The 27,720-nt window shown below is 51.2% G+C and overlaps 1 protein-coding gene across 2 annotated transcripts in view; it reads right to left on the bottom strand.

The window, feature by feature from the left end:
• Rims3 (regulating synaptic membrane exocytosis 3) overlaps positions 1-26,634 on the bottom strand; it is a 39,844-nt gene extending 13,210 nt beyond the window's left edge. The window contains exons 1-3 of one of the 2 annotated variants that reach the window (XM_039110727.2): positions 26,482-26,634; positions 9,460-9,630; positions 4,424-4,671 (exon numbers count right to left, since the gene is read on the bottom strand). In XM_039110727.2, the coding sequence (XP_038966655.1) occupies positions 4,424-4,640 (217 nt within the window). In that variant the 5' untranslated portion in view covers positions 4,641-4,671; positions 9,460-9,630; positions 26,482-26,634. Of the gene's footprint in view, positions 1-4,423; positions 4,672-9,459; positions 9,631-26,292 lie in introns of both variants that reach the window. The other variant, NM_022931.2, reaches the window with a different exon arrangement.
• Between the last annotated feature and the right edge of the window lie 1,086 nt (positions 26,635-27,720).

Here is a 27,720-nt window from a genome sequence, read left to right as displayed (position 1 = left end):
TCAGAAGCTTCTATTCAGGGGCCCCAGCCCCCTCCTCAGCCTGCCGGGAAACACAGGGCACTTTCCCTCTCTGAGCAGCATACCAGCCTGCCTGGGTTTCCATGGCAACCTCCTTAGCATTGCCGTGTGGTCCCTCTAGACAGCTCTCCTCCTGGGCGCGGGTAGGGTTGGGGGAAGACAGGCTGGGGTTCTGCAGGGACTCCCCTGCTAAAAGCTTGATTGCTGAGCAACTCGATGGGGAGGGAAGTGGCACTCAGATAGGAACTGTACCAAAGGGGCCATTTGATGCCACCAGTCACAGGCCCAAGAAAATTGTTAGCAGAGTGGCCAGCCAGAGTGCCTAGGGCAGAGTAGTGGCACATGCATCCCTGAGGTCAGCCAATGGGGAGCTGGGGAGGGAATGGTCATGTCTGTAGCTTAGGAAGGGGAGGCCTCTATTCTTCCCATTCTGCCCCACTTACCCTTCAGGAAGTCCCCATGGAATGAGAGAAGGCCAAGGGGGCAAATTCTAGCAGACAGGGCAGTGGTGGGAGGCAATGAGAACAGGGGACAGTGTACCAAGGAATATGGCTTCTAAACTCAGTGTAGCCTATCTAGTCTAGATAGCTAGAATAGCTAGCATATCCAGGAATCATTGTCTCACAGGTATGCGTACACATACACACACACACATTTTAGCTTGGACATATTTCTCTTACACAAACACGCAGGAGTGCTGACTATCATGTATGTGAATATAATAACTTCATGTATGATATCATGTCATACACAGCCACATAGGCCCTCCAGGTCTTGCATGGATACAGTGTACACTGTCAAACAGGTTGTATATATGTGATCTTTACTATCTAGAATTAAGCCCATCTACTCACCACACATAATGATGTCCACCCACCCATGTAGTGTGACCTACCATGGGACTCTCTCTGTCCCTGACTCCTAACTGCCGAATCCCCTGTATCCCAGTTAGAAGACAGATGGCCGTGGGGGCTGAAAGTCACCCTGCCTCCCCCTCACATCCTCACCCCCTCAACACACGCTCTTTTGGAGCCTGGGAAAGCTCTGACCCATTTGGAAGTGAAATTACCTTCTTAGATAAGACTTGCCCAACCCAGTAAGCACCCCGGGGTGGGGGACTCCTGAAGGGTCAGAGATATGTACTTCTCTAGGCCCCTCATTTCACTAACGAGGAGATGGGGTTCTGATGCCAGCGAGCTGGGGCTAGCCAGGAGGCCCGCAGACTGCCTGCCTGCTGACATGCCACCCCCCTCCTTTCCCAATGCTTCCTCTCTGGGAGTTGTGACTCAGCAGAGATTAGACTCCTTCATCCTCAGTTCTAGGGGGAAAGGTCTTGTAAACTCAGAGAGAAATCCTCCCACTGGCTTGATTACTGTTCAGCCGAGGCCCCTGCTGAACCAGGGAATGACTATGGTACTTTCCTCTAGAAAACTGGACCAAACGGTTGCAGTAATTCAGTGTTCCCTGGAGAAAGCTTCCAGGAGCCATTCTCTCTGTGCCATAACATACAGAAGAGGGGCAGCCGTGGCCTGCAGCTACACTTGTTGGCATCTTCCACAAGTCCCAAGCCCGTGACAACTCAGCCAGCTCAGGAAGGAAGAGCTCTGTCCTTGGTACTGGATATTTAGAAGGGGGTTGCTTTAGCCCAGCATGACCCTCTGTGGATTCAGCCTAATTAATGTTGGGCCAGATTTTACTTAGGTCCTAGGACCCCAAAACTCCTCACTCTTCATTCCTCCCACAATTCAGATAACTGACAGATCTCAAAGGAAGTTGGGAGAGAGAACCTGTTGGCTCCATTCTGCTGAAGAGGAAACAGCCCTGACTGGAAAGTGACTTTTGAAGGTTCCACAGAGAGCCATGGAGCCACAACTAGCCCTCTAAAGCACAGGGTGAGACTATATTAGGGAAGCACAGTGATGAACTAGAAGAGAGCAGACAGACAGGGGACCAGAGGGGCTGGTGTTACAGACAAGACGTTGTGAACTGGGGCAAAGGAACAAACAGGATGAGGCGTGGCCCCTCATGAACTAGGGAGCTAGGGTTCTTGCAAGAGAAGATCCAGAACCCCAAAGGCTAGACCCAGGAAAGGGATTCTTCCTGATTCCCCACAGCCAAGTTCTACAGAGAATCAAGCCATTCCACTTGGGGCAACAGGGGTCCCCTTCTGGGATCTTTTCCCAGAGCAGCAATTCCTGGGTCAATATCCATGGTGAAGTGAGTGGCCTCATACTTGTGATTCTCCCACCCAGGAGGATGCTCGAAGTTGGAAGCATTGGCATACTCAAAGCCTGTCCATGCATTCATGCATGTGCATGGATGTACACACGCAGACACACGCGCGCGCGTGCGCGCGCGCGCACACACACACACACACACACACACACACAGAGAGAGAGAGAGAGAGAGAGAGAATAAAAATAAACCTTAAAGAAGTATCAACACTGCTGAGTGTCTCCCACGAGCCAGTCACAAGAGGCTGTGTACCTCTGCACTTCTATCTTATTCCCTGGTTCAGCAGGGCCTAGGCTGAACAGGAACGAAGCCAGTGGGAGGATTTCTTTCTGAGTTTGCAAGACCTTTCTCCCCCCACCCCCCCCGAACTGGAGAGCTCTGAAAGCATATATTAATGTCTTCGACAAACAGCAGGCTCAGAGAACTGAAGCAGCGTGCCTGAACTGTTCGTCCAGTAAATGATGGGGTGTGGCCACAAAGGCCAGCCTGAGGTCATTCCCCAGGGACGTGCCTTCTCAGGCTCTGGAAGTCTCATAGATGAATAAGTACATCAGACTGGATGACCTCGAGGGCCCTTCCTGCTATGATATTCAGTGATTAGATGATTCACAGGGACCTGCACTTGGAAGAACATCTGGGCAATTCCCCCAGCCCCAGCCCCTGAGCCCTCAGTTGTGCCCTTACATACCACAAAAACAAGGTATCCAGAGGCCTTGGCATCATTGTCTCTCCCCAAGACAGTACGTCTTCCTGCCATCTGTTCCCACCCCAGCCTGCAGCTGTCTGAAGCCACGGCAGATCTCTGCAAGGACTCCCAGTGACTCAGGCTCTGCCTTGGCCTTAGAGACTGTCTCAGAATCACTTTGAATCTGAGATGTCTTTGAGTCTGAAACTGAATTCTTGTGCTTATACTACCAGACACAGACGTCTGGGGTTCAACACCTCCATGACCTCATTTTAATCCTTAGCTTGGTTTCATCCCAGCCTTCCTTGTCCCAGTCCAACTCCTCACCTCCCTGCTCCCTACTCTCAAGCCTATACTGCCCAGCCAAAGGCACTAATAACCCCAATACCCACTTCTTATCAAGCCTTTCCCTGAGCAGAAACCACAAGGGACCCTGAGAACTGGAAAAGACCATCCCCTGTGTTCTTGAAGATGGCTTTGTAAAGATCTATTTTAAGGTCTGGAAAAGCACCCCCAAATGCCAGCCCTGTCTTGATGAACGTCCTCTCTGGATGCTCCAGCATTCTACCCTTCCCCACCCCCGTCCAGCTGCCTACTTGAAGGTTTTTGGGGGAAGTTGTTACTCTGAGCAAAATAAGCCAGAAGAGATTTAAAACAAAGCCAGCTGGTATCTGGACCAGTGCCACAAACTGAGGGGGTCTGGGTTGAGAGAGCTGGCTGTGATGTGGGGACCACATGTGGCTCTGTGAGACAAGGTGGGTGCCCCTAAGTCTGAACATAACTGGAGTTCTGTAGCCAGCCATCTGAGAATGTATGTCACCTATCTATGAGGATGTATCAGCTAAGGCATATCTGTGGCTTTGTGAGGCACAGGCTACACATATCTAAGTGATGTGGGCCTTTTTGTCTGTTGAGAGAACCATATTTTAGAGTTTACTGTGACCATGGCTGGTGTGATGAGTGACTGGTCCATGCTTTCCTGGGAATGTAAGGGGCACGCCTGAGCAAATGAACACTCAGGGTATGTCACGGCACGAGCCATGTGTTTGTCTCATGTGACTTTGCAACAGCTGTGTATGACTATGTGCGTGTATTTGTGGGCTATTTGTCCTTAGGGGACTGAGAAATGGACGAACAGGATCAGGAGGTTGTGTGTCTGTAGAAGTGTGGGTCCCTTAGCATGGCTGTTTCTTATACATGTCCACGTCTGTGCATGGAGGCAGCAGCACGTAAAGTGCAGGAAACAGGAAGGACAACTGGAGCTCGAGGCTGGACTCCACCACCTGCACGTGCAGGCTGGAGTACCTGACTTTTCCTCTCTGGGCTGTTACTGCCTGCTAGTGAGAACCACAACATATCACACACACCGGCCCACACGGCACCCACAGGGTGTGCACCTCTTCTCAGTCTCTAGGGACTCAACGACAGCACACTCCCCTCCCACCCCCACTCCCCCCACCATTTCTTTGTGCCCACACCCCTCACCAGGCTGGGGGAGCTGCAGTGTGCTTTTGCTCCACTGGGTCAAGCCGACAATAGCCACCATCTTGGCGCCCAGGCTGCTGCGCCGTTTCTTGGCTGTGGTGGTCCCGGCCCCGCCTCCGGCTTGCTGGGATCCACAGATCTCACCGCTGATGCTGGAGCTCCTCACTACATTCCTGGAGGCCCCAGCCGAGGCTGGACCAGGCTCCCCGTTAAACATGGTCCCCAGGATGGCAGGGCTTCAGGCAATTCTGAGGGTGGGTGGGAGAAAGAGGGATCCCACATTAGGCCCCGAGACTCTCCTGCAACCCCACCATCTGTGGGATTGCAACCCCACCAGCTGTGGGAGTCATCACTTGGCCTCTCTGAGGTGCTAAGGATGAAATGAACAAATGTCTTCCACTGACTCCGTAAATGAGGGCAGGGCCACCTGTCTACTGTGTCTGAGGCCTGGGGTGTGACCCCACCCCACCTCCCAGCGCTGCCACCTCAAAACCAAGGCCAGTGAGGTGGCTCCGTGGGTACAGTGCTTGCTGCCAAGCCTGACCCCAGTTCTACCCCTGGAACTTACAAGGTCCTAGGAAATTTCAACCTCTAAAAGTTGACCTTTAACCTTAACTATGCCATGCACATACCGCCACCCACATTAAATAAACATGTAATTTAAAATTTCTTAATATATAAAATAAAATAGGCAAAGTCCCTAGAGAACAGAAAGTGGAACTTTTAGTGCCTGGCATGGATGAGGAGCGGATGCCCATTTGGCAGTAGACACTGACGCTGGGTTGGAACACTAAAGGTTCCCATATAAAGGCTGGGTGACTTTGTGACCAAATGTGTTAGAATTTCAGTAAACCCCTCAGTGAAATAAAATTAAAAAAAAAAATCAAAGCCCTTTTACTTCTCAGGGTAGCTGTAAGGATTAAATTAGGAAGTATTTGCAAAATTCAGAGAACAGTCCCCAGGCAGGTTGTTCTCCTATCAAGTGACAAGGACAAGGACAAAAGTCTGTGCAGTCTGAGGAACAGCTTCTCCTTCCAAAAGGTGCTGGCCCAGAAAAGTCTAAAGTGGAGTCCCAGCTCCCCATACTGCCGAGAGGCCTCACTCTGGGCATTTAATCCAGCTCCGTTTCGTGCTCTTACAAAAGAACTGGACTCGTGCTGTAAATACACATTTCAGCCCTGGTATTTTTCATCTCACAAAGTATCGTAAGCATTTCCCAATGTCATTAACACTTTGTATAAATGTTTCAATGCCACTGTAATCGTCCCTTGTACAGACGGCACATAATTGACTTAAATATCTCAATGCAGTTTCCTCTTGAATCTGATCCAAATTTCTCTCTCCTCTCTTTTAAATAAAAGAGACTGAAGCCAGGCGTGGTGTTTCATGCCTGTGATTCCAGCACCGGGGAGGTGGAGGCAGAAGGAGCAGGTCACCGGACTGGGCTACGCGAGACCTCGTCTCGAGCAAAACAATCAAAGGCCGAGATGAACGCCTTTCTACGCAGGTTCGGCTGATGGCCTTAGGAATGGACAGACTGGCGGTGATGGAGTACAGGAGACTGCTGTGAAATACCCAGCCCTCTCCCTGCTGGCTGGCAGACAATGGTTTTGGCCAAGTGCTACCCTGCCTGTTGCTTCAGAGACAAATACTGATTCGTTTAAGGCCACTGGCTTTCTCCTCAGCAAGTTATTTGTTCCAGGAGTAGACATCTGACCATTGCTCAAACAATTCACCTGAGGAGGTAGAGCCCCGCCCCCTCCTGACCCATCCCCATCCCAACCCGGCACAACCACAGGCAGAAGCCAGTGCCGCTGAGGACCACAGCTCACAGCGCAGAAAATATCAGGTCACACCTGGAGCCTGCTGTCCTCTGGTACTCAGCTCAGAAAGAATGTGTTCTCTAACTGGCTTAAGCCAGTTTGAATCAGTGTTCTCCATTATATCCAAAAGCATCCTGCCTGATATTAGGGCTTTGAAAAAAAAAATTCTTGGACTATATTGTCAAATCCCTTTCCAAAGTATAAAAATTTACTGTCCTCATTAACTGCATTCAACAAATGTTTAATTTCCTAAAATTCCAAGGCTAAGGCTGAGTGCCAGGGGTATTGCAGTGAGCCAGGCCCACTTGGTCCTGCCCTCCCAAGACCTCCAGTCCAGGAGGGGAGACAGACAGTAAATAACTAATTATATCATTAAATATTTAATGCTGGTTACGGTAAGAGCCAGGGAAGAGGACAGAGGACTCTGAGAACACTGTGGGGGAGGGGATGGCAGGCGTTGTGGCCCTGTCTTACACAGAGGTGGGGTCTCTTTGTGTTTATGTGTATGTGTGGAAGCCAGACTGGCGTCCAGCCTTGACAGGGTCTCTACTGTACATGGAGTTCGGTAATTTGGCTAGACCAGCTGGTGAGCTCAACTCAGGCCCTCATATTTGCAGAGCAAGTCCTTTACCTACTTAACCCTCTCTCCAGACCTTACAAGTGGGGTCCCCAGTTACCACTGGCTCTATGACTTGGCTGTTGAGTCCAAGGCCACATTAGTTGGCTGTGCTTGGGCCGAGCTAGAAAGCCACCTCTTTGTTCTCTGCTCCACCTCACTTCTATGTTGGCATCCAGTCTTCCTGGGCTGGCTGTGCATCCCAGGGGTCAGGACACTTTGCTTGAGAGACTCTGAATTTTCAAAGGGGCGTAGAAAAGAGGAGGGGAAGTGAAGGTGGAAAGGGGAGGTGCTTTTTTCTGGCTGCTGAGGAAGCCAGTCCCAACGCTGCTGAGGACAGCTACCATTCCTCCGTCACATGGCTCCTGCCAACCCACTCAGTGAACTAAGGCTGAAGATGAGGGGTGAGTCAAGGCCTCCTTCTGCCAGCTTCGGGGCTGTGGGGACTGCTTTCCTCGGTGGTGCTACAGAGTCTGGGGTTGTATTTCTCTATCCCCCATCAGCCTTAGAGCCAACGGAAAGTCTCTGTGGCCTGCGGTGATCTCTTCTGTTTAGTTTCCAGTTCTTGTGCCAGTCTGCGTGGGTTTGGGGGTATTTGTACAGTCTTCTGGTGGAAGATGGGACAGGCCTTATCTGATGCTGCGACTGTGCCACCGTGTGAGTCTAATTTGCCCACTACAGGATTTCTGAGAGATGCCTCGTTATCTCTTCGTGGCAGACGAGCCTCAGAGAAGCAGAACAGCTTGTCCCACTCTGCTAGGAAGTGGCAAGGCTTGGGTTAGAACCTGGGTCTCCTGCATCTATAGAGAGGCCTAAGTGCCCAGCAGCCACTCCCCCTCCCCCCAGACCTCATCCAAAGGCACAGGCCCATCCCACCAGCTCCCTCCACCAGAGCCTCTGGTCTCTTGGAAAAAACTGCAAGGAAAGTAACTGTGCTGAGAAAGTTCAAGCTCCCGGAGCCGAGCATTTAAGGGGCAGAAATCCTAGATTATAGGTAGAAAAGCAAACACTTCCCTGGTGAGCCTCCAGGACACTCAAGGGGCAAGAAGGGACAGAATTCCAGACTGTGCCAACCTGGGAGCTCGTGTTTCCTCATGAATAATAAACAGACCAAGAGGCTGACTGACATCCAGGGCTCCACCATAAAGAGCCATGGCGTCATCTCAAGCATCCATCTGAAGTGCCGATGACTGCCTAGGCGACCCCTCAAGAAGGCAGGAGGAGGCAGACACAAAGGGCTAGGCCTGAGGTCATGGGCACAAGTCTTACTACAGAACCCTGGAAGGGCTGGGCATCGGGATGTGGGTCAGAAGTGTTCTTCTTTCTTGGTCTCTTCATCTTTGTGTTAAATGGAGGGTGTCACATCAGGGGCTCTGGGGCGGTCCTTTCATTGAGGGAACTGAGTGTGAGACTACATGCTGCAGGGGCAGGCACAGGAAAGAACTCAGCTGGCAGAGTGTTTGTCTAGCTGGGACACCTGTAACCTCAGCCCTTGGGATGTAGAGACAAGAGGATCAGGAGTTCAAGGTTATCCGTAGTTCCATGAGTTCAGAACCAGCCTGGGCTACATCAGACTCTGTCTCAAAACAAGGAGCCATGGGGGAAGGTGGCAACGATAACCTGTCTCTAAGTCCTCTCTGCAGGGAAGCCAGAGACTCAGGAGCCAATCACACCGGGCCCCAGAAGTAGTTAGTCTGTCACACTGCAACCCTGAGTCAGATCTCAAGGATTTGGAAGGGAAGGCGGTAGACCCAGGGTATAATGAGGCCCTAATAGAACCCAGAGCGTAGCATGTTGCAAACTGATGGCCTCAATGATCGCCGAATGAACTACATCCCTTCCATGGAGATCACACCTGGCATTCCCCTGCTTGTGCAGGCGGGCTCTCCCCTGCCCAGTCATGACACCTCAAGGTTGTAATCCTCTTGTGGGCTCCGTGAATTGCAAAGACCTCTCTCGGCAGTGTTCTGCTATGATGCCCACCGGCTACATAGCAGCAGAGGATGTGGTTCTGATGGAGATACCCAGGAATGGGCTTAGTGCTTCCTTTTCTGCCCTGGGAGCTGAACCTCTACCTGGCATCCTGCTACCCCAGGGACTCCACAACTCCTGGAGCGGCTCTGAAGGCCCAACCAAGCCCCTGCAGCTTTCTTTGGCAATCAATGGAGCACCCCAAAGCTCAAGATGAACTTACCATCCACTCTCACAACATGGAGACCCAGGGACCTCACTCACCCCAGAGTACCTGTACCACTATGCAGGAAAGGACTGCAAACGACTGAAACTCATTCACCTTTCCCCACTACCACAGCAGGCATCAATAGTCCACCTTGTTCCCAGAGGCCGGACAGACCTCAGAAGGCCCTCAATACAGTGCTCCAGTGCCAGCTCAGGAGAGCAGCCCCTGAGCCCAAACTGGTGTACCCCAATACTCCACCCTTTCAATATCGGATAGGGAGACCAAGGCCTGGAATGGAAGAGACACATCCAAGGCTGTCCTCCAACCCTTCTTCTAAAGCCCTGATTCCCATCACCTGTCTGTCCGTCCGTCCATCTGTCTGTCCGTCCCTCCCCCCCAGATGGAGAGGTAAACTCACCGAGTTGCTGAGTCTGCGTGTGACGCTCCGCATCACAAGGGGCTGTGCTCTCTCAACAGCACAGCCCCAAGTCTGCACAGAGCTTCACTTCTGTTGAGACACCGATTTTCAGAGAAGAAGGTAAAGGCAATCAGGGCAGGCTTCCAGGGGGAAGCAATGTGATGACAGGATCTGCAGAGAAACAGAATGGAGCACAAAAAGAAAGAAGTTAAGGGTTCTGTCCCTAGGGAATTCTAGCAGCTGCTGGAGGGAAACAGATGCTGAAGGCAACTGTGAGATCCTGAGCAAATACTTCCAGTTTCCTGGTTTAATTTCTTCCTCTTGTTTTGCTTTTTGTTTGTTTGTTTTGTTTTTCAAGGCCTCGAACTCACAGCTCCATCTGGTTTAGAGACACAGGCTCAAGTAGCTCGGGCTGACTTCCAACTCAGTATAGTTAAGGATAACCTTGAACTCTGATCCTTCTGCCTCCACATCCTAAGTGTGGGATGACAGGCAGATGCCACTACACAGTCTCTAATACATGAAGGACTCCTGCAGGCCAGACTGCACAAGAGCTCTGGGCCCCATCCTCCATGTGCCCTCAGTACATCCCTAGCATCTGTTTATCCCCTCAGACCAGTGCTTCTCAGCCTTCCTAATGTGGCAGCCCTGTAACACAGTTCCTCATGCTGTGCTGACCCCCAACCGTAAGACTATTCCATTGCTACTTCATAACTGTGACGCTGCTACTGTAATGAATCGTAAGTAAGCATCTGTATTTTCTGATGACCCCCGTGAGAAGGTCCAGACCCTCAGGCTGAGAGCCACTGCCACAGATTCACTGCCATAACCAGCAGTCAAGGTGGGAGGCACTCCTAACCCTGAGAAAGGCATCCAGAGTCCCCAGCTCTTCATGTCTCCTAAGAAGAATCTGATGACCATCTGGATCTACCAGCTTTCCCAGCTGAGTTATGGGTCAGGTGGGTCAACAGGAGCTGATGCAGGGGGACCAAACAAAACCAAAACAAAACAAAAACCATGTGCTCAGGAACTAGGCAGGCCTGCCACCCATAAGCAGAGTTAGAGAGTTTCTATCTCCAACCCCCAGCACATGGCTCCTCTTCCCTAAAGTGGGATGGCCACGTGTGCTCTGCTCTGGGAGCGTTAGATAAAAGGTTACAAAACAAGATTGGTCCGCGCGCGCTCGCTGCCCAGCTGGGCAGTTACCTGCTTACTGTGAATGACAGGGCCTGGAACATGGCGAGCACTTTCCCCGCGTTCGTTCCCACCCCATGTGTAGCCTGTTCAGAGGGAGGCGCAGTGGGAGGGTGACAAGGTTGGTATGTGGTGGGGAGGCAGGCTAGTCCAAGAAAGCACAGGCTGCCAGGGTGGAGAGCGGACCTCACCTAATCTCCTAATGTGGAGACCTCTGACTTTCAAGGCAACACTCTCAACACACACACGCACACACACACATACACAGAGAGAGAGAGAGAGACAGAGACAGAGACAGAGAGACAGAGACAGACAGAGACAGACAGAGACAGAGACAGACAGAGAGAGAGAGGGAGAGACACAGAGAGAGAGAGACAGAGAGAGAGTGCACACCTCATTTCATCTCAAGTGTGATAGCATCATATGGACCTATAAAGCTGCTACCTACCCACGTTTTAGAGACAGAAACACATGTGTTCACGGATATGCACACGCCCCAACCGAGATGCGCACCCACACAAAGACACACAGAAGTGGCCACACAGTTATTCAGAGTCTGTGTACAAACCTCATACAGTCACATGCAGTGTCTCCTCCCCTTGGCCCTGCCTAGTCAGAGGAGCAACAGCAAAGCCCCTTGCTTCCATTGGCAGGAAAGCAAGACGTGCCTTATCCCAAACCTGGCTCCCTAGGCTGAGGCCCACACATAAGCTTGGAGCAGGCTCTTGCATGAACACATACACACTCAAACACTCTCCAACCCCCAATCCCATTCTCCTGGCCCCATCTCTGCTAGACCGGACAAAGAAGCTCATCCGTGAGGTTTGTGGTAAAGAGATGGGAAGGCTGGCAGGGAGCAGCTGCTGTCACCATGGCTACCAGCTGACCCACTTCTCCTCCACCCAGACTGGCCCACCCAGCCAACTCGAGGCAGTTTCAGGCAGCTTTGGGTAGGGTTAGGGCACTCTCCCATCACACACAGAAAAGGAACAGCCCTGTGAGGGTGTGAGAAAGGATGAGCTGAGACCCATAGGCCTTCCTATGCTGGGAGGCACCAGGCTCCAGACAGTCCCGGAAAGCAGAGCTCTGAAAATATGTTCCTGAGAGATCTATGTTCCCCCATCGTCTGAGTCTCTCGCCTCAGAGCACCACCCAGGCCCCGGACACATCCTCAATCACAGCCTTCACAGTAATGCAGGGTGGAGTGATCACATGCCTCCCTCTGTCCTGGGGCTGTGTCCTCACAGGTCCAGCAGACTCTGAGCGGGAGGAGCAGGTATATGGAAAGCAAGAGCCACCTTCTGCTTCCTTCCAGGCTCAGAGCTAACATGTACTTTCTCCCAGCCAGGGGACTCCTGAGGACATGGCTCTATGTGTCCCCTCAGAGCCAGCAACTTACAGCAACTCAGTCTGCAGGATGGTCAGTCACAGAAAGAGATGGTCTTTACACAAGAAGAAACCCAACCCTTTGTCTGACCCCATACCCTTCTGTCTGTCTCATACCCTTCCCCTGGCCCTGATGTCAGTCCCTGATTCCCCCCTCCCCCGGCCCCCATAGGTCCCACTACATCCTGGCTTCTTGCCCTCTTCTGTAGTAGGATCATACTAACTTCTTTTCATTCTTCACAAGTACCACTGTGTCTCCTCTGTTTACCTGGGACACTCTTCTACAGCTTTCCCCTACTGCCATGTTCCAAGAACTGCATGACTGTCTGCCTCCACCCTTGCCTACCTGATTCCTACTCTTCTCTCAGTCTCCCTTTGAAGATCATCATTCCTAGCAATCTTCCAGGGCAACGTCAGTCCTCTCTTGCTGCTCCAGAACTCTGTTCAGTCCTTGAACATTATGGGTTAAAGTCCTGAGGCCCTGTACCTTGAGTGTGGCCTTGACTGAAAATGTGATCTTTGTGATGTGATTAAAGTCATCCTGAAAGGCGGTGGAGGTGGGGTTGTCTCTATTCCAGCTTGTGTCCCCTGCGGGAAGACAGCACTGAACAGAGGCAAAGGAAGAACGGCATATAAGTCCAGACTGGAGTCAACAAGCCAAAGATTGTCAGTAGCCACCAGGAATCGACCTGTCAGACACCTTGATTTCCAATTCTCAACCTCCAGAGCTGTGGGAGAACAGGTCCAGGCTGCTCCGAGCTGTCTTATTTGTGCTATTTTGTCTCGGCAGCCCTGAGAAACGAATATCCTGCAGTCTGTAACTTGTTCAGTGCCTGTCTTCCATATCCAGCCTCAGGCTGTGAGATGCTTAAAAACAGGAACTGTGTTCTCCACCTCAAACCCCCAGTACCTGGCACGGGTCTGGCAACTATTGCAGGGCTCTGTAAATATTTATTGAAAGAATGAATGGCAACCCAAAGCACTAAATGAACGCTGGTGGAGAGAGGATCCATGAGTCAGTTGTATTTTCTTCATGTGACATATTGTGTTTTCTAAAGCTACTACTTTAGAAACTGCATTAATGTTATAATAAAAGAAAAACAATAAATATTTTCCTTTCCAAAACATATGCTAAAGTAGCAGACATTTCCACCCATGTGTGTTCTGAGACGGGGACAAGTTCTGCTACATGCTTGATGACTGCTTTCTATTGATTAATCGATTCCTCCTTGGGTTGCCAGAGTCCTTTCTGCAGGGTTACAGAGCTGGAGCCCAGGGGCCTGGGAGGGTAGAGATTCCAGGTGGGAAGGCCACGCAATCTTCTTGGCCATCTCCACTATCCACTCCTCCACCATAGACTGTGGACCCTGGCCAACATGGCAGCCGTCACCTGATGGTGCTAAACTTGGCATCGGAGATTATCCTCCCATATCCTGGCAATAGGCCACACACCAATACGAACCGTATACCCAAAGAACCAGTGTTTCTCAGGCTCAGAGGAAGACACGTCACCTAGAGATCGTGCTGAAATGCAATTCTGGCTCTAGGGCTCACAGACAGAGCCTGAATTCTGTATTTTTTTTTCTATCAGCTTGCTACTGGCCTGTGGACCGTGGACTCAGGACTCATGGACCTGAGATGCCAAGAGAAAACTCTGGGTGTTCTGTAAAACTAAAGAACATTGCAGGATGGGGAGAACCAGAGACAGTATCAAGGAGACGTATGGAGCAGAGCAGAAAGCAGGTGGGAATGGGAAGACAGAGGCCACTGCACAGGAAAACGGTGGGATGCACTGGAATGCTCCACAGAACAGGCATGTTCAGAGGCTCAAAAGCAGAGCATACCAGGGGAGAAGGCAACGTGGCAGAGGGGACTGAAAAAAGCGCTTGCAAGCAGTCAATGAGGGCCCTGGCTGTGGCGCTAAGAAGCATGTCTTTTAATCCCGTAGGAGTGAAATCTAACAAGATCTAAGCACCATGCTTTCCAGACATCAATCTGGCACTGAGTGAAGAATCTGAAAGAAGCTGAGCTGCTCCAGACAGGCTGGAAGGCCTGTACTGCTGCCCTGCACAAGGGAAAAGGGTAGGCATGAGTCAGGGATGGGGCTCGGGAGTCACTAGAGGGGTGAAGGAACACGTTTTGGAGAAGGGAGTAAATGGAACCTGTGCTGATTTATGGGAGGATGGAGATGTAAGGTGCCATCAGCAGAGCCTGAGGTCCCTGAGGATAAACCTGGCCAAAGGGGAAAATGAGTCACAAGGAGCCTAGACCAACACTGCAGTTTATAGATACAGGAGGCACTGGGCAGGATGCAGATCCGCTGAGCTCAGGAGACCTACGTGAGTGGGCAGGCCTGGGTGTGCTCCCAGAGAGGAAGCAGGGTTAGAAAGCAAGTGGGATGCTCAGAGGAAAGTATAGATGAGGACAGGGTAAGAGGTGTGACCCACAGCGAAAGGCATGAGAAGACCTACAGAGGGACAACGGGCAGTTCAAAGTCGGAGAAGATGGGCATGGTGGTCCAGGCCTGCAATTCCAACATTTGGAAGCCTGAGGCATAAGGAACCCCATGAGTTCAAGGTCAGTGTGTGCTGCAGAGTGAGGCCTTGTCTCTCTTCTGCTGTTGTCTGGTTGATTTTTATTTTGTTTCGTTTTGAGATAGGGTTTCTCTACATAGCCCTGGCTGTCCTGAAACTCACTCTGTCTTACCAGGCTGGCCTAAAACTCAGAGATCTGACTGCCTCTGCCTCCAGAGTGCTGGGATTAAAGGCATTAAAAAAAAATTAGGTAAACTCAGAGAAGATGCCTTGAGAATATAGATAGACAATGCTATACCACCTCACTGTGAAGAAACCACAGAGAGGTCTGTCTCAGAAGCAGGAGAAGCCAAAGCGGGGTGCTAATTGATAAATTGATTAGATGGGTAAGACCCTGCTATATAGATAGGGCTGGCCTTGCAACCTTTTTACCCAAACTTCTAGGATTACAGTTGGGTACCACCATATATAACAGGAAAGGTAGAATTTGGAGTGGCAGGGAAGGGTCTGATACGCTGGGGAAGGCCTGGGCTGCAGTAGGATTCCAGGGGCCATGGGACTCCCAAACACTTAACCCATCTCAGCCCAGCACTGAAAAAACAATTTCTGTACCCATGAGCACATGTGAAGTATGCCTACATGGCCACTCCCAGGAAATAGGTGTTTGGCTCTGTCTCACAGCAGGTAAGCACATCATTTATCGTCCCCAGGACCCTGTGAGAATAGGCAAGGGTACTACTAGCAGTCCAGTGAGGACTACAGGCAATACAGACAAATGTGTAAACTAGGACCAACCCTGGGGCAAACGCCCTGAAAGATACCTGTCTCAGTAAGACACTCACCTGCTTCCCACGCTCCCCCTTCCTAGAAGGGGTGAAAACACCTATAGGGTGTCCTGGCAGAGACAGGTAAACTCATCAGGGGGCAGAGGGACTGCTAATGGTGTTAGGCTCAAAGCTTTTCTCTCAGCTGGCTCCCTCTTGAGCAAAGAGGCTCAGCCGGGCGGCGGCGGCAGCACCAAGGACAGCGGCCAGCGTGCACTCTTGCCTGCCCCTCCCCTGGTCAGGGCCGCCTTCCAAGCTGATCAATATTTCATGGAGGGAAGGGGCTCCAGTTACCAGCCCTGCACCAAGCCGGAAGGCGCCGCCGCTGTGCCCACTGCCCACCCTGGGGACCTTCCTCTCATATCCAGCATAGCTTCAGCTGACCAGGCCACAGACAGAAACAGCCTCTCCTCCTTCATCCCCAGGTCTCTTCCAGGCCTGTGAAACAGACATCCATCGTCACCCGAGCTAGAAAGACACTGTTCAAAGAAGGTCACATACACAAACATTAAGCACAACCACACCCAGCATGCAAGCTACCGGAACAGGGCACTCAGGCATAAAGTGCAAGCATTCATGGCGCACAAACACGTGCACAGACACACATCATTGTGCATCACTGACACACATTACACACATCAGAGATGCAATGACCACAGACCCACATACACACCGCATCCATTAGATCTGCATGTGCGAGTGTGCGCGCACACGTACACACACACACACACACACACACACACACACACACACACTCAAATGACTCATGAAAACTCCCTCAGAGACCCTGAGGCATATCACATGAGGGTCAGTGAACTACAGATACATTATATTAACACATATGTGCTAGAACATACACACAGACACACACACACACAAACACACACACACAAACACACACACACAAAATATGTCTTGACGGTGACCCCTTCTCACCATGGATATACAGCACACACCTACACTCTGCCCAGGTTCCCACTTTCCTGGTGCCCAGGGCAAGGTACACAAGCTGTGAATGTGACAATGCAGGCAGGACACAGACAGACCCCTCTCTTTTCCTCCTTCCCTTCTGCAGTCTCTACACTGGACTTGAGCCCTGTGGAGATACCTAGTTTCTGAGGTGTTCTTGTTCGCTGCAGTCCAGCCTCCAGGGACAAACAGGCACAAAGAGGTGTGTAGAAGGAGTTGGGAAATGGGGACCCTGGAGAATTCGAAGCCCCTTAGCTTTGTTGTCGTATGGCTTCAAGCTCTGGGATGCAAAGCTCTGAGGACTACTTCCCTTGCCTTTAACTCCCAGAGCCTCACTGCAGCCTGGGACTCCAGGCTCCTGGGGAGCTCCGAAGTCAGTGCTGTGTATGGAGACGGGAGGATCATGATGTTAGAGCCATTCCTACCACACTATCCCAAGTCCTGGTCCAGAATGGAAGTCTCCCCTGGCCCCATCCAGACATCTCAATACCAACAGGCCCTTTCAAGCAGGTTTTGAGGACCACACACAAATTCTCCTGTCTGCAGGAGATCACTGCAAGAGTCTCAAAGCATAACCATCCCTCCAAAACAAAAAACAAAACTCCCCACACCAAACCAAGGAACAGCCCAGGCCAGGGCTTGTGGGGTAGCTCAGAGAGTAAGCATGTATGAAGAAGGCCTGGGTTTGATCCCCAGCACCACCAAACAGAAAGAAAGGGAGGAAAGGGAAGAGTAAGAGGAGGAAGAGGAGGAGGAGGAAGGGGAGGAAGGGGAGGAAAGCCTGAACACAGAACATGCAGAGGAAGGCAGGCCAACACAGCAGGAGAAACCTTCAATGTGTCCAGGCAGATGGAAGAGACAACTTCCAAGATTCCGGAGGGAAAAGGTCCACATCTCTGACTCCCCGCCCCCACCACAATTCTGCATTCTCCACACATTAGTGTACCACATTGGTGATTTCTGCCAAACCCCAGTCTCCTGTCCATTATTTTCTTTAAATTGACACTTTCAACTTAAATGAATTATTTTAAATAGAAATTATGTTGCTACTATAAGCAGAAAAGTCAATATCGCCTTTAATAAATAGGAAAAGATTGTAAACGTAGGTAAAACAACGTTATAGGCTGGTGAGTCGGCTCAACGGGTAAAAGTCCCTGCCTCCAACCCTGACGGCTGGAGTTCAATATCTGGGACCCCGCGGTGGAAGGAGAACTGACTCCCACAGTTGTCCTCTGATCTCCACTCTTACACGGTCGTATATGGCCACTCACATGCACACCCACTCAGAAGAAGTGAATGCAGCTTCCACGGTAACCCCGACACCAGAGAAGGGAGGCAGCATGACCACCAGAAGTTTGAGGCCAGCCTGGGTTTCCATAGTAAATGCCAGGTCCGTCTAGGAGTGTGAGACCCTGACTCGAAAAGCCAAACCAAACAAGCTGTATTAGTACAGTTCAGCTACATGGAGTTACCAACCGTAGTGCTCAACCCTGTCTGAGGTCTCTCTGCTCAAAGTGGGGAGGGGTTGGAGAGTTCTGAAAGACATTCACAAGTACACACACTCATTCTCCCCGGGGTGATTCTCGATCTGCTAGAGTTGATAAAACCAATGGTCTCACCAAGTAAGTTGAGGTTATACCATAGCAGAGCTGGGAGCCCCGGCATACCATCCTGGGTCCCAATGAGGGTGCCACTCTATCAGATGGGAAGCCCAGCCACCTTGCCTTCTTCTCAAAGGAGCTGAGCACAGCAGCCGGCTGGCACCATGTTGCCGCCACCCGTTCTGGAATAACCATTTTATACAACTGCTCCGCTTAGGGGCCGATGAGATGGCTCAGCAGGTAAAGGTGCTTCCCACCAGGCCTGACGACCTAAGTTTTATCCCTAACACCCACATGGTGGAAGGCAGAGAGAACTTCCACACACTGTCCTTTGACCTCCACATGTGTGTCACGGTGTACACCCATGTACAGACACACACAGACATACACACACACGCTCATAAATAAATAAGAGAGGTTGCTCAGGGTTATTTTTTCCTATTTATAACTTGTCACTATAGTCCTCTATTTGATATGAAACTCACAGCAGGGATTTTAATCCGCATCTTTCAGATGCGAGGAGGCCCAGACAGCCTAAGAGACTTGCCCACAGCCATGCAGCTCCTCAAGGCAGACCCACTAGTTGGAGATTTGACTCCCACACAGATGACATCACCCTCACTCTGGGTGATCCTGGCTTGGGCAGTGGGAAAGGCAGAAGGAAGGTTTCTGGCATATGCTTTTAAGGCCCTCAGAACCCGGAGGAGCAAACAGGCAGGAGGGCGAGTAGCTAAGAGCAGGAGTTTTGCCCTGGAGTTATATAGCTGAACGTTTCTACGCTGTCAACGCTACCTCTCCAAGCTTCAACTTCCCTGCCTTCAAAATGGGTGAAATAACAGCACGGCTGTATTTTTAAAAGATAATGGAACCGTGTGGATGATGCCTGGTATAGAGTAAGTGTCAAATGCACGGACAGCAGCATCAACATGGGTCAAGAATGGCTGGCTGGTGAGACAGGCACCAGATGGTTCTTTACAGAGGGAAGGAAATGGCTATTAGTATCATTTTATTTTTATTATTATATTATATGTAATGTACATAATAATACATTTATCATCATCATCATCTTCTTCTTCATCATTTTGGACAGGGTTACTCTGTGTACCCCTGGCTGTCCTGGAACTCATTCTGTGGACAATGCTGGCCTCGAACTCAGAGATTTGCTGCTTTCTTCTGCCTCCTGAGTGCTGGGATTAAAGGTATGTGCTACCACTGGTGAATTCAGTCTTAAAGGAAGAGTGTGAGTTGTCCTATCACTTGGGAAGCTGAGGCAGGAGTAATGTGAAGTTGAAGCCAACTTGGGCTAAATGGTGAGATGGGGTCTCAAAAAGTTCAAATACTAAGGGTGTAGCTTGGTAGATGACTTGTTTAGTGTGTACAAGGCCCTGGCGTTAATCCCCAGCTTTGGAGGGAGACTATGATGAAATCTGAGTGCTCAGGCCTTACTTTGCCCCATTCCAAAGTGGAGAAATCCGTTATCCCGTATCTTCTGTCTGTGCTTGGCCCTGAACCACATGTGGCAGGTCCTTTTGGTGCCCGCCCTAACCACTATTACCCTGGAATGAGCTTCCTTTAAGTCACAATTCCAGACCCTCTTTCTCTAGGCGCATGGAAGGCTGGCACTCTGCCCACGGCCTGCTCCACCTGTCACCTTAAATACATAGCAGATATTTTCTAAAGCACTTGCCTGGCTAATAGTGACCCACGCACACACCAGAGGAAGGTTCCAGGAGCCTCCTTCACATCTGACCTTGTGATCCCTCCCAGCAGATTAAAGCTGGGTGGTTCAGAGTAGCACCTAAGTCCCTCAGAGCCAATCAGATCTTCTCCTGGGAATTTGGACTTATATCTGCCAAGCCCGAGGTGCTAATTCTGAGTATGGCCAGAATCCAGGGTCATGATAACGAATCCAGTCAGAGAGGACAGACAGGCAAAGGCAGACAGCAGGATGCAGAGAATGAAGATTCAAATTCTCCTGGCCTTCCAGGTTCCACCTCCTTAGACCAGTGTTGTCTGTTCATCCATCCGTCCACACCCCCATACTCCATTCCTTGTAACAAGCCTTTATCATTGAAGCTGGTTTTCCTGCTTTTTCCTAATTAAAACAGAAGAGAAGGTACTGGAGATAGAAGGATAAGCACCCTAAAACAACGTGCTTTGCACCCAAGCTTCAGGCCTATTGGAAGGCAGACACTTATATGGTGTTGGCAGGGTAGGCTAACCATATCAGCAGGCAAACAGTTCTAGCCAAGAGGAGGGGTGGGCGAGCCATCACAAGCAGAGAGAACAGCAAGCATAGGTACACAGAGGCACAAAACAGCCAGGTGTTCAAAGCTTGCTGCGGAAGCAGGAGAGGTGGGGGTTGTTAGGGAGTCGGGTACAGATCATAAAGAGCTTTGAACGCCATGCTAAGAAGCTGAGGCTTTTTCCTGTCGGCTATGGGGAGCTATTGAAGTATTTTAAGTAGCAGGGGGTCAGAGGGTCAGTTCTATGTTTTGGAAAGATCACTCTGGGGATGCGTGGAGAAAAAAATTGAAAAGGAAGGGTTGCTGGCAGAGAGGCCACTGAGGATGCTGCAGGAAGAGGTACTTGTTCTTCATGCACCAGCCAACTCGCTGTGTCCCTACTATGTGCCAGGGCTAGGTAGCACAGGTTCCAGACCCACTGAATGCTCAGGTGAGCAGAGAGGATGGGAAGCAAGTAAAGAGTGCCAGGCGTTCTGAAGAAGTTCAAGATCCCAAGTCTGGGGCTTAATCTCTAAGGGCTTGTTGTGCAAGCACAAAGACTTGAGTTCGAATCCCAGCACCTACATAAAAAGTCAGGTAAGGCTGTGTGTGTGTGTGTGTGTGTGTGTGTGTGTGTGTGTGTGTGTGTGTGTGGTCGGTGGGACAGAAATTGGAGGATCTTGCTTCCAGTTCAGTGAGAGACCATATCACGGATATATGTACTTGCACTCATGTGCACGAAGCATACCACACACAGAGAGACACACACACACAGGAGGAGAAAGAGGAGAAGGAGGAGGAGGTGGTCCTATGGATATGGCCTGTTTAGCTTTTAGACTTCTCTGCTGTGGTGACACTTGGGAAGAGTCGGCAGGGCCCAGGGACAGGGTGTGCATCAGGGACAGTATGTGTGAACATCCTGCAGTGGAGGGTAACAGAGGATGGGGGAAGATGGTGTAAAAAAGAGAGGTACGAACCAGATTACACAGGGCCTTGGAGACTGCGTCAGTAAATCTGGATTTTATTCTGAGAAGTCCTGGAAGTTTTAAGCAGGGAAATGACACAATCAAACATTTATCTTTAGAAGATCGTGCTGGCTACATCTATGACAGCAAGTGGGGCAGTCATGAGAGTGTAAGGAATCCAGGTAGGAGGCTGTCCTCAGTGTCTAGGTGACAGAAAGCGGTCTTCTGGAAGGCGGTGTGAGCAGGAAGAGGGGCTGCAGACATGACCTGAGAGAGGGACGCTGGAGAGCATGGCTTGTTAGGCTTGGCTGTGGGGGCGAAGACAGGGAGGTGTCCAGGAGAATTTCCAGCTTCCAGCTTGAGCAAGTGGGTGGGTGATGGTGACGGAGACAGAGACAAGCCAGGGACCCTGGAAGCAGAGCAGGTGCAGGTGGGTGGAGCTGGGGACCTGGGTTTGATCCTAAGGTGGTGTCTGGGGAGCAGTAAGACCAGGTACTGAACTCAAAAAGATAACTAAATTCAGAACAGTAAGTGAGATGACCTGGGGAAGACAAGCAAGGGGACAGTGTAGTGAGAAGAGGGACCAGTGTAACTCAGGTGCCATGGCAACAGCAGGACCTAGGGACAGAGAGGCCGGCGATTCTGGGCTTGGACTGTCAGAATCATAAAGCCAAAAGCTTTCAGACCCCAAAGGCACCTGGCCTTGAAGCTCCCTCTCCCAGCCAAGGAGCATACCCTGGCCTTAGAAAATGTCCAAATGAAAGCTTCCCTTTGTATCCCTTCATCCCTCTGGGCAAAGCCAAGTTCTCCCTTCCAAGCATGACAGTGCATGTCTATAATTCTAGCGCCCAAGGAACTGAGACAGGAGAATTGCCGTAAGTTGAAAGTAGCAGCCAAGCAAGCCAGGACTACACAGTAAGATTCTATGAATCGAGTTGAATGAATGAATGAATGAATGAATGAACGAATGAATGCCAAGTTCTTCCAGGCTCAGCTCAGACAGCTCTTTACCTAGGTGGAAACTTCCCAGCCCAGGCCTGCTGTCTTGCTACCAGACATCCTGTCCTTGAATCTCAGGTCTTTCTCTTGATAAACTGGGGCTGTGGTCAAAGAACCTCAGTTCCCTCACCTATATCACGGAGAATAAGATTATTTTTTCCTCATTGGTGAAAATGAGTGTATAAAGTACTTAGCAGAGGAACCATTGGGCAAACACCACGTAAGCCTTACTGACACTAATACCGCTTCTGCTTTCAGACAGATAGTTACCCCGCTCCCCATCTTTGATGAAGTCTGCATCCTGCCTGAATTGTAAGCTAGGTAATATAAAAAGCCTGGTGCTAGATAATAACCCAGGCCCCTTGTTCTAAACCACTTTTTCCAGACAGTGGAAGCAGAAAATTTAAAATATGAGGTCCTACTAAGCACAGGATTCCTCCCACGCTAGCTCTGGTGTGAGGTCTGACGCAGGCCTTACAATTTCCAGCAAGATTTTCACTTTCCTCTTCCCGTTTTATAGTTGATGACATTAAAGTTTAGATAGGATCTTGCTCTGTTCATGGACTGCTGAGTTAGGACTCTGAGACAGAGCAGACAGTTTTCAAAGCTCTACACCTTGCCCTGACTCCCTGGAGGAAAACCTGGCCCCCAGGACTGAGCTTGGGTCAACAAGGCTGAGATGTGGCTCAGCCTACAGAGAGGGATCTGGAGAGACTAGAACTGTCTCCCTCCTGGGAAGAACCACATAAACAAGGGCTCCCTGAGCACCTCTCTGCTGCTACTCAAGGGAAGGGCTAAGAGAGGGCAAAAGGTCGCTCATGAGGAGGCTCACTTGTGCCCACAGGTTTTGGAACATGCACTCTCTGCAAGTCTGACCCTGTCTCCAATCCTTAAAACCCTTTAGGGGTTGCCACCGGCCTCAGGATAATCCTCACCTTTCTCCTATCCTGCTAATCCAGGGTGGTGAAGCTTGGCTGTCTGTGACATCTTGATACACTACCAGGCTCTTCCCACACCACCGGGAGCTGTGAACACTGTTGCCTCTCTCACCCTGACTACTTTGCCTCCTTGGCATCCTCCATTCTCAGCTAAGAGGTCAGCCTCTCTGGAAGCCCTTCTAGAACCCCCAAAGTAGGGGAGCAACCTGCTGTGATAGGTCTATGAAGCCTGGCTTTCCACACATATCACCCGTGTAACCGCCTGCTCTAGACCATGACCCTGCTAGAGTGTGTTCCATAGAGCAAGACGCTGCCGAGACCCTAGAGCTCATTGTACCAATGGCGTTGGGCAGACTGATGTGTTGTCCAACAGCGGAGGCAAGGGTGCTCACTCCTCCTCCGCCTCCCTTTCTTGTTTCTTGTGCAGTGACCTTTAAAGGTATCCTGGGTTGTTTGTTGTTTTGTGTTTGAGACAAGGTCTCATGTAGCCCAGGCTGGCCCCCAACTTGTTATATCACTCAGGTTAGCCACTTGCCATCAGCGGGGACTAAGTGTGAAGGATCCCAAACTTGCAAGGGATGAGACTCAACAGAGAAGGTTCCACCCCCAGCTGCATACTCTGACATCACACTTAATCCAACTGCGCCTTCTAGGTAGCTGGGTCAGTCAGGGTGCAAACAAGGTCTCCTTCTGTAGCCCTGTCTGGCCTGGAATTTGCTAGTGTAGAGGAGTCCTGTAACAACAACCCTACTGTCTCTGCCTCACCGACCACAAGGAATACAGTCATGTACCACCAAGCCCAGCAACAACTCTTGCTTTCTGGAGCCATCTGAAACAAGGGAGTTGAGACGGAGACCTGCAGTAATGACAAGTGGAGGACATGAACCATACTCGGTCCAGTGCCCACGTCCCTTGTCTTCTCTTTGCCACTGACCCCAACACCCTATGACTCACTACTCAAAACCAATCCATCTCACCCGCAGAGCTCCTGTCCCGTAACAGACATCCCTGTGCCCACAGCCCCATCGTGAAGGGAGGCCGGTGGCCAAGTCATCTGTACCTACTGTGAAAGAAACACCCCCCAACCCAGGTCAGGCAAACACAAATGGTGGAGGTACCCCCGTTATCTATCGGCGGCAAAATGTTGCTGTAGGAGATGTACTCTGCACCCCAAGTCAGCAGAATGCTAGCGGCAGGAGCCATTGCCAAAGTCAGTAAAAAAGACAGTGTGAGAGGCTCTTCCCTACACTCCCCGTGCCTGGGCTCCTGAGGAGAGTGGGGGGACACAGAAAAACCTTCTAAAGCAGGGCTCCTAAGGTCAGAGAGCCCTGAGGTGGCTAGAGCCTGAGGGTAAAAGGCTTCAGCTGGGGAGTGGGGCAGACTCAGGTGAGAGTTCTCACATGGCACTAATGAAATCAGCCACCAGCCTTCCTCCCCCTCCCCTGAGACCCTCCAGGCTCCAGCTGATGCAAGGCTTAGGCCAGATAATTGTTTTTCTTCACTCCTTAAAGGGCCAGCTACTACTCCAGCTATGGACAGACAGCACCCAGACCCCTGTCAGCCCCGCCCCCAACTACATCGCTCAGAAACTGCTCAGGGTGAGAAGACCAGCCAGCCAGCCAGCAGCTTCAAGCCTGGGCTCCAAAGAGTAAAACCCAATCAATGTCCAGAGACTAGGAGTGGCCAGGAGAGAGAGAGAACAGTTAAGACAGCAACACCTACACCGACCACATCCCCTGGAGGAAAGGACTGAGGTCCCTGCTGAGTCCTCAGCTCCTGGCTCCAGCATGCCTGCCCCAGCAAGTGCTTGGCACAGGGTTGCTTACAGTTCAGCAGTTACCCGCTGAGCTCCTGAGGGCTAAGGGATAAGCTGCTCAAACCTACCATGGTATTCATTCCTCCTAAAACGTAGGACTGTTTTGCTGAAAGAGGTTCAGAGAAAGCAAGTGATTCCTTTGGTATCACATAGCCAGAAAGTAGCAGAGCCAGGGTTTGAAGACAAGTTTAATCAGCTCTGGGGCTTTACCCCTTGTGAACAGCCAGATGGCTGCAGAACCCAAGGAAGTCCCTGAATACCAGGTTTAGGCACAAACTGCACGGACCCCTCCCCAGCAGGCCCCTACCCAGAAAGTGTCCCATTGGGCCACCCTCTTCACTTGCTGACAGGGACAGTTGACAGCTAGCTGCGTGACTGTGATTATGGACTAATTGGTGGCTGGCAGCAACTGTGGAAATGGTTTGTCAATCCCTTGGTGAAAGACCCTCTTTCCACCATTCAGGCCCCAAAGCCCAGTGAGAAGTCATCACCAGCAGAGAATAGGGCAATAGGAAAAGCAGCTGCCTTCTTTTTCTCTTGTAGATATCACCCTCAGAGACAGGGTTGGACATAACCATCCCCCCGGGCCCAAGCCCTGAGGGCTCCTGATGGCTCCTTGTTATTCTGGCTTAGATACAGCATTTCCCACCTTAGCCAGGGACCACAAGAGCTAAGGACTGACCATTCATTAGCTTCTGAGACACTAGGAGAGGAAACCCACTCCTTGAGGTTGGGTTGTACAGAGGTAATAGGGGCCTGCGATCCAGGCAGCCAGGAAGCCAACCAAAGGGGACCGATCCTTCCAAACGAACACGATGCTAAAATAGCCCATGAAGGGTCTTGCCAAGCTTCCCTGAAGCCCTGGGTGACCCATCGTGCCCCTGGCCACTTTTTCCCAGCTTCCCAGAAGCCCCCTCTTCCTACCCTGAGGCTGCGTGAGCACCACCTCTCTCCTTTTTACTAAGAAGGGGAGTGTTTCTCTGGTACAATGGTGTCACGTTGGAAGGAAAAAGTGGCCGCTTCCCAACCAGGGTACAGGCAGGAGGGAGAAAGGCAGGCTACCTTTTCCAGGAGGAATTCTAAGCACTTTGCAAAAATGCCATGCGAAGCAATGCTGATCAGGGCCCCAGGTGAGCCCTGAGCGTCAGCAAAGTACTCCAGATTGTGGGGTTCCTACCCCATTTTCCAGGTTTCCCCAGGCTTAGCCCCCGCCCCACAGTCATCCCAGGCTGTGCGCATCGCGGGCCCCCAGCCCCCCAAATATGGCATACATCCCTACGTAGCTCTCGGCGGCCGGCCGGAACCCCCCTTCCCGGCGTGGTCCCCTGGCCGCAGCCCCCTCCCCACGCCCACTCGCAGGCGCACAAGGCCTGCTGACTTACCCCGAGGTGGGGCCGGGGTCCACGCCTGGAGCGGGGTTCCGCTGGCAGAGTGGCGCCGCAAGGCAAGGCAGGTGCTGCCCCGGGACCCCGCCCCGCGGACCCAGCGGTAGGCGCGGCCCGGCCCCGGACGGGCGCGGACTCCGAAGGGGTAGGGACGCGGGGCGGGGAGGGGCAGCGACAGAGACTCACGGGGGCATCGCCCGCCACCGGGCCGGACAGCTCCGCTCCGCCCGCCTGCGCTGCTGGCTCCGCAGTCGCCACACAGTTCTCAGTCGCCGCCGGGTGCAAAGCCGGAGCCACGACTGGCGGGAGGAAGCGGGCCCTGCCAGGGGCGGGGCCTAGGGTTGGTGGGAGGGATTAATGGATAGGGCGGGGCCAGGTGGGCGGGGCCTCTGGAATCTGAATCTAATAGGTGTATCCTTGAGGAGTAGGCCTGGAAGAAGTGAACCTCTAAGAAACTAGGGTTGGAGGCCGCTCAAGTTACTAAGATGCTCCTCCTGTCGCCTGCCTGTCCACTCCTCTACACAATCTGTTTCTTCTCATCTTTCCTTGTCTTTGGGGGCACCTAGTGCCCCCATATTTTGTGAACCAGATCCAGGACAGTCAGATGGTGAGCAGTAAGGCTAAACGATTTCCAAACATAGAGTCCATTTTAAAGACGACAAAAAGAGGGGCAACTTTGAGAAGAGAAATGACACTTGCTCAAGTGCCTGCTGTAAAAGATTTTCAGGGGTGAGGGGAGATCAGCAGTTACAAAAGAGCGCTGCTTTTGAAGGGGATCGGAGTTCAGTTCCCAATACCCGAGTCAGACAAACTGGGACTTCAGCTCCAAGGACTCTGATGCCCTCTTGTGGCATCTGCAGGCTCCAGCGCATGTGTGCACATACACAGACAAACACAAAGTAAAAGTAAGTCCTTTTTAAAAGGACTTTCCAATATGCCTTTCAGACTTGGGGTAAGGAAGGGGCTGGAGTATCAAGCCTGGGACCAGTTTTAACTCCCTCCCCACCTGTGGCAGTGCCTTTCAATTTGGTATGGTTTTGTCCTAAAGGGACTTTTCACAATATGTGGAATTATTTTTAGTTTCCACAATCATGAGGGGTTTCCAGTAAGAAAAAAACCCTCGAACCATACTGGCCAATTCTGATACCAAAGAGTGTTCGAGCTCAGTGTCAATAGGACTGCAAGTGAGAACCCTGTATTAGTCAAAGTTCTCTAGAGGGACAGAATTTAGAGAAGGAATACACACACACACACACACACACACACACACACACACACACGGCGGGGGGGCATTTATTAAAATGGCTTACAGGCTGTGTTCTGGCTTGTCCAACAATGGCTGTCCAACAATGGGAAGTCCAAGAATCCAGTAGACATTCATTTCACAAGGCCAGATGTCTCAGCTGGTCTTTAATATATGCTAGA

The sequence above is a fragment of the Rattus norvegicus genome, chromosome 5, assembly GCF_036323735.1.
Source record: "Rattus norvegicus strain BN/NHsdMcwi chromosome 5, GRCr8, whole genome shotgun sequence".
Classification (NCBI taxonomy): Eukaryota; Metazoa; Chordata; class Mammalia; order Rodentia; family Muridae; genus Rattus; species Rattus norvegicus.
Note: the sequence above shows the minus strand (reverse complement) of the source record. Positions and strands in the feature narration are given on the sequence as shown.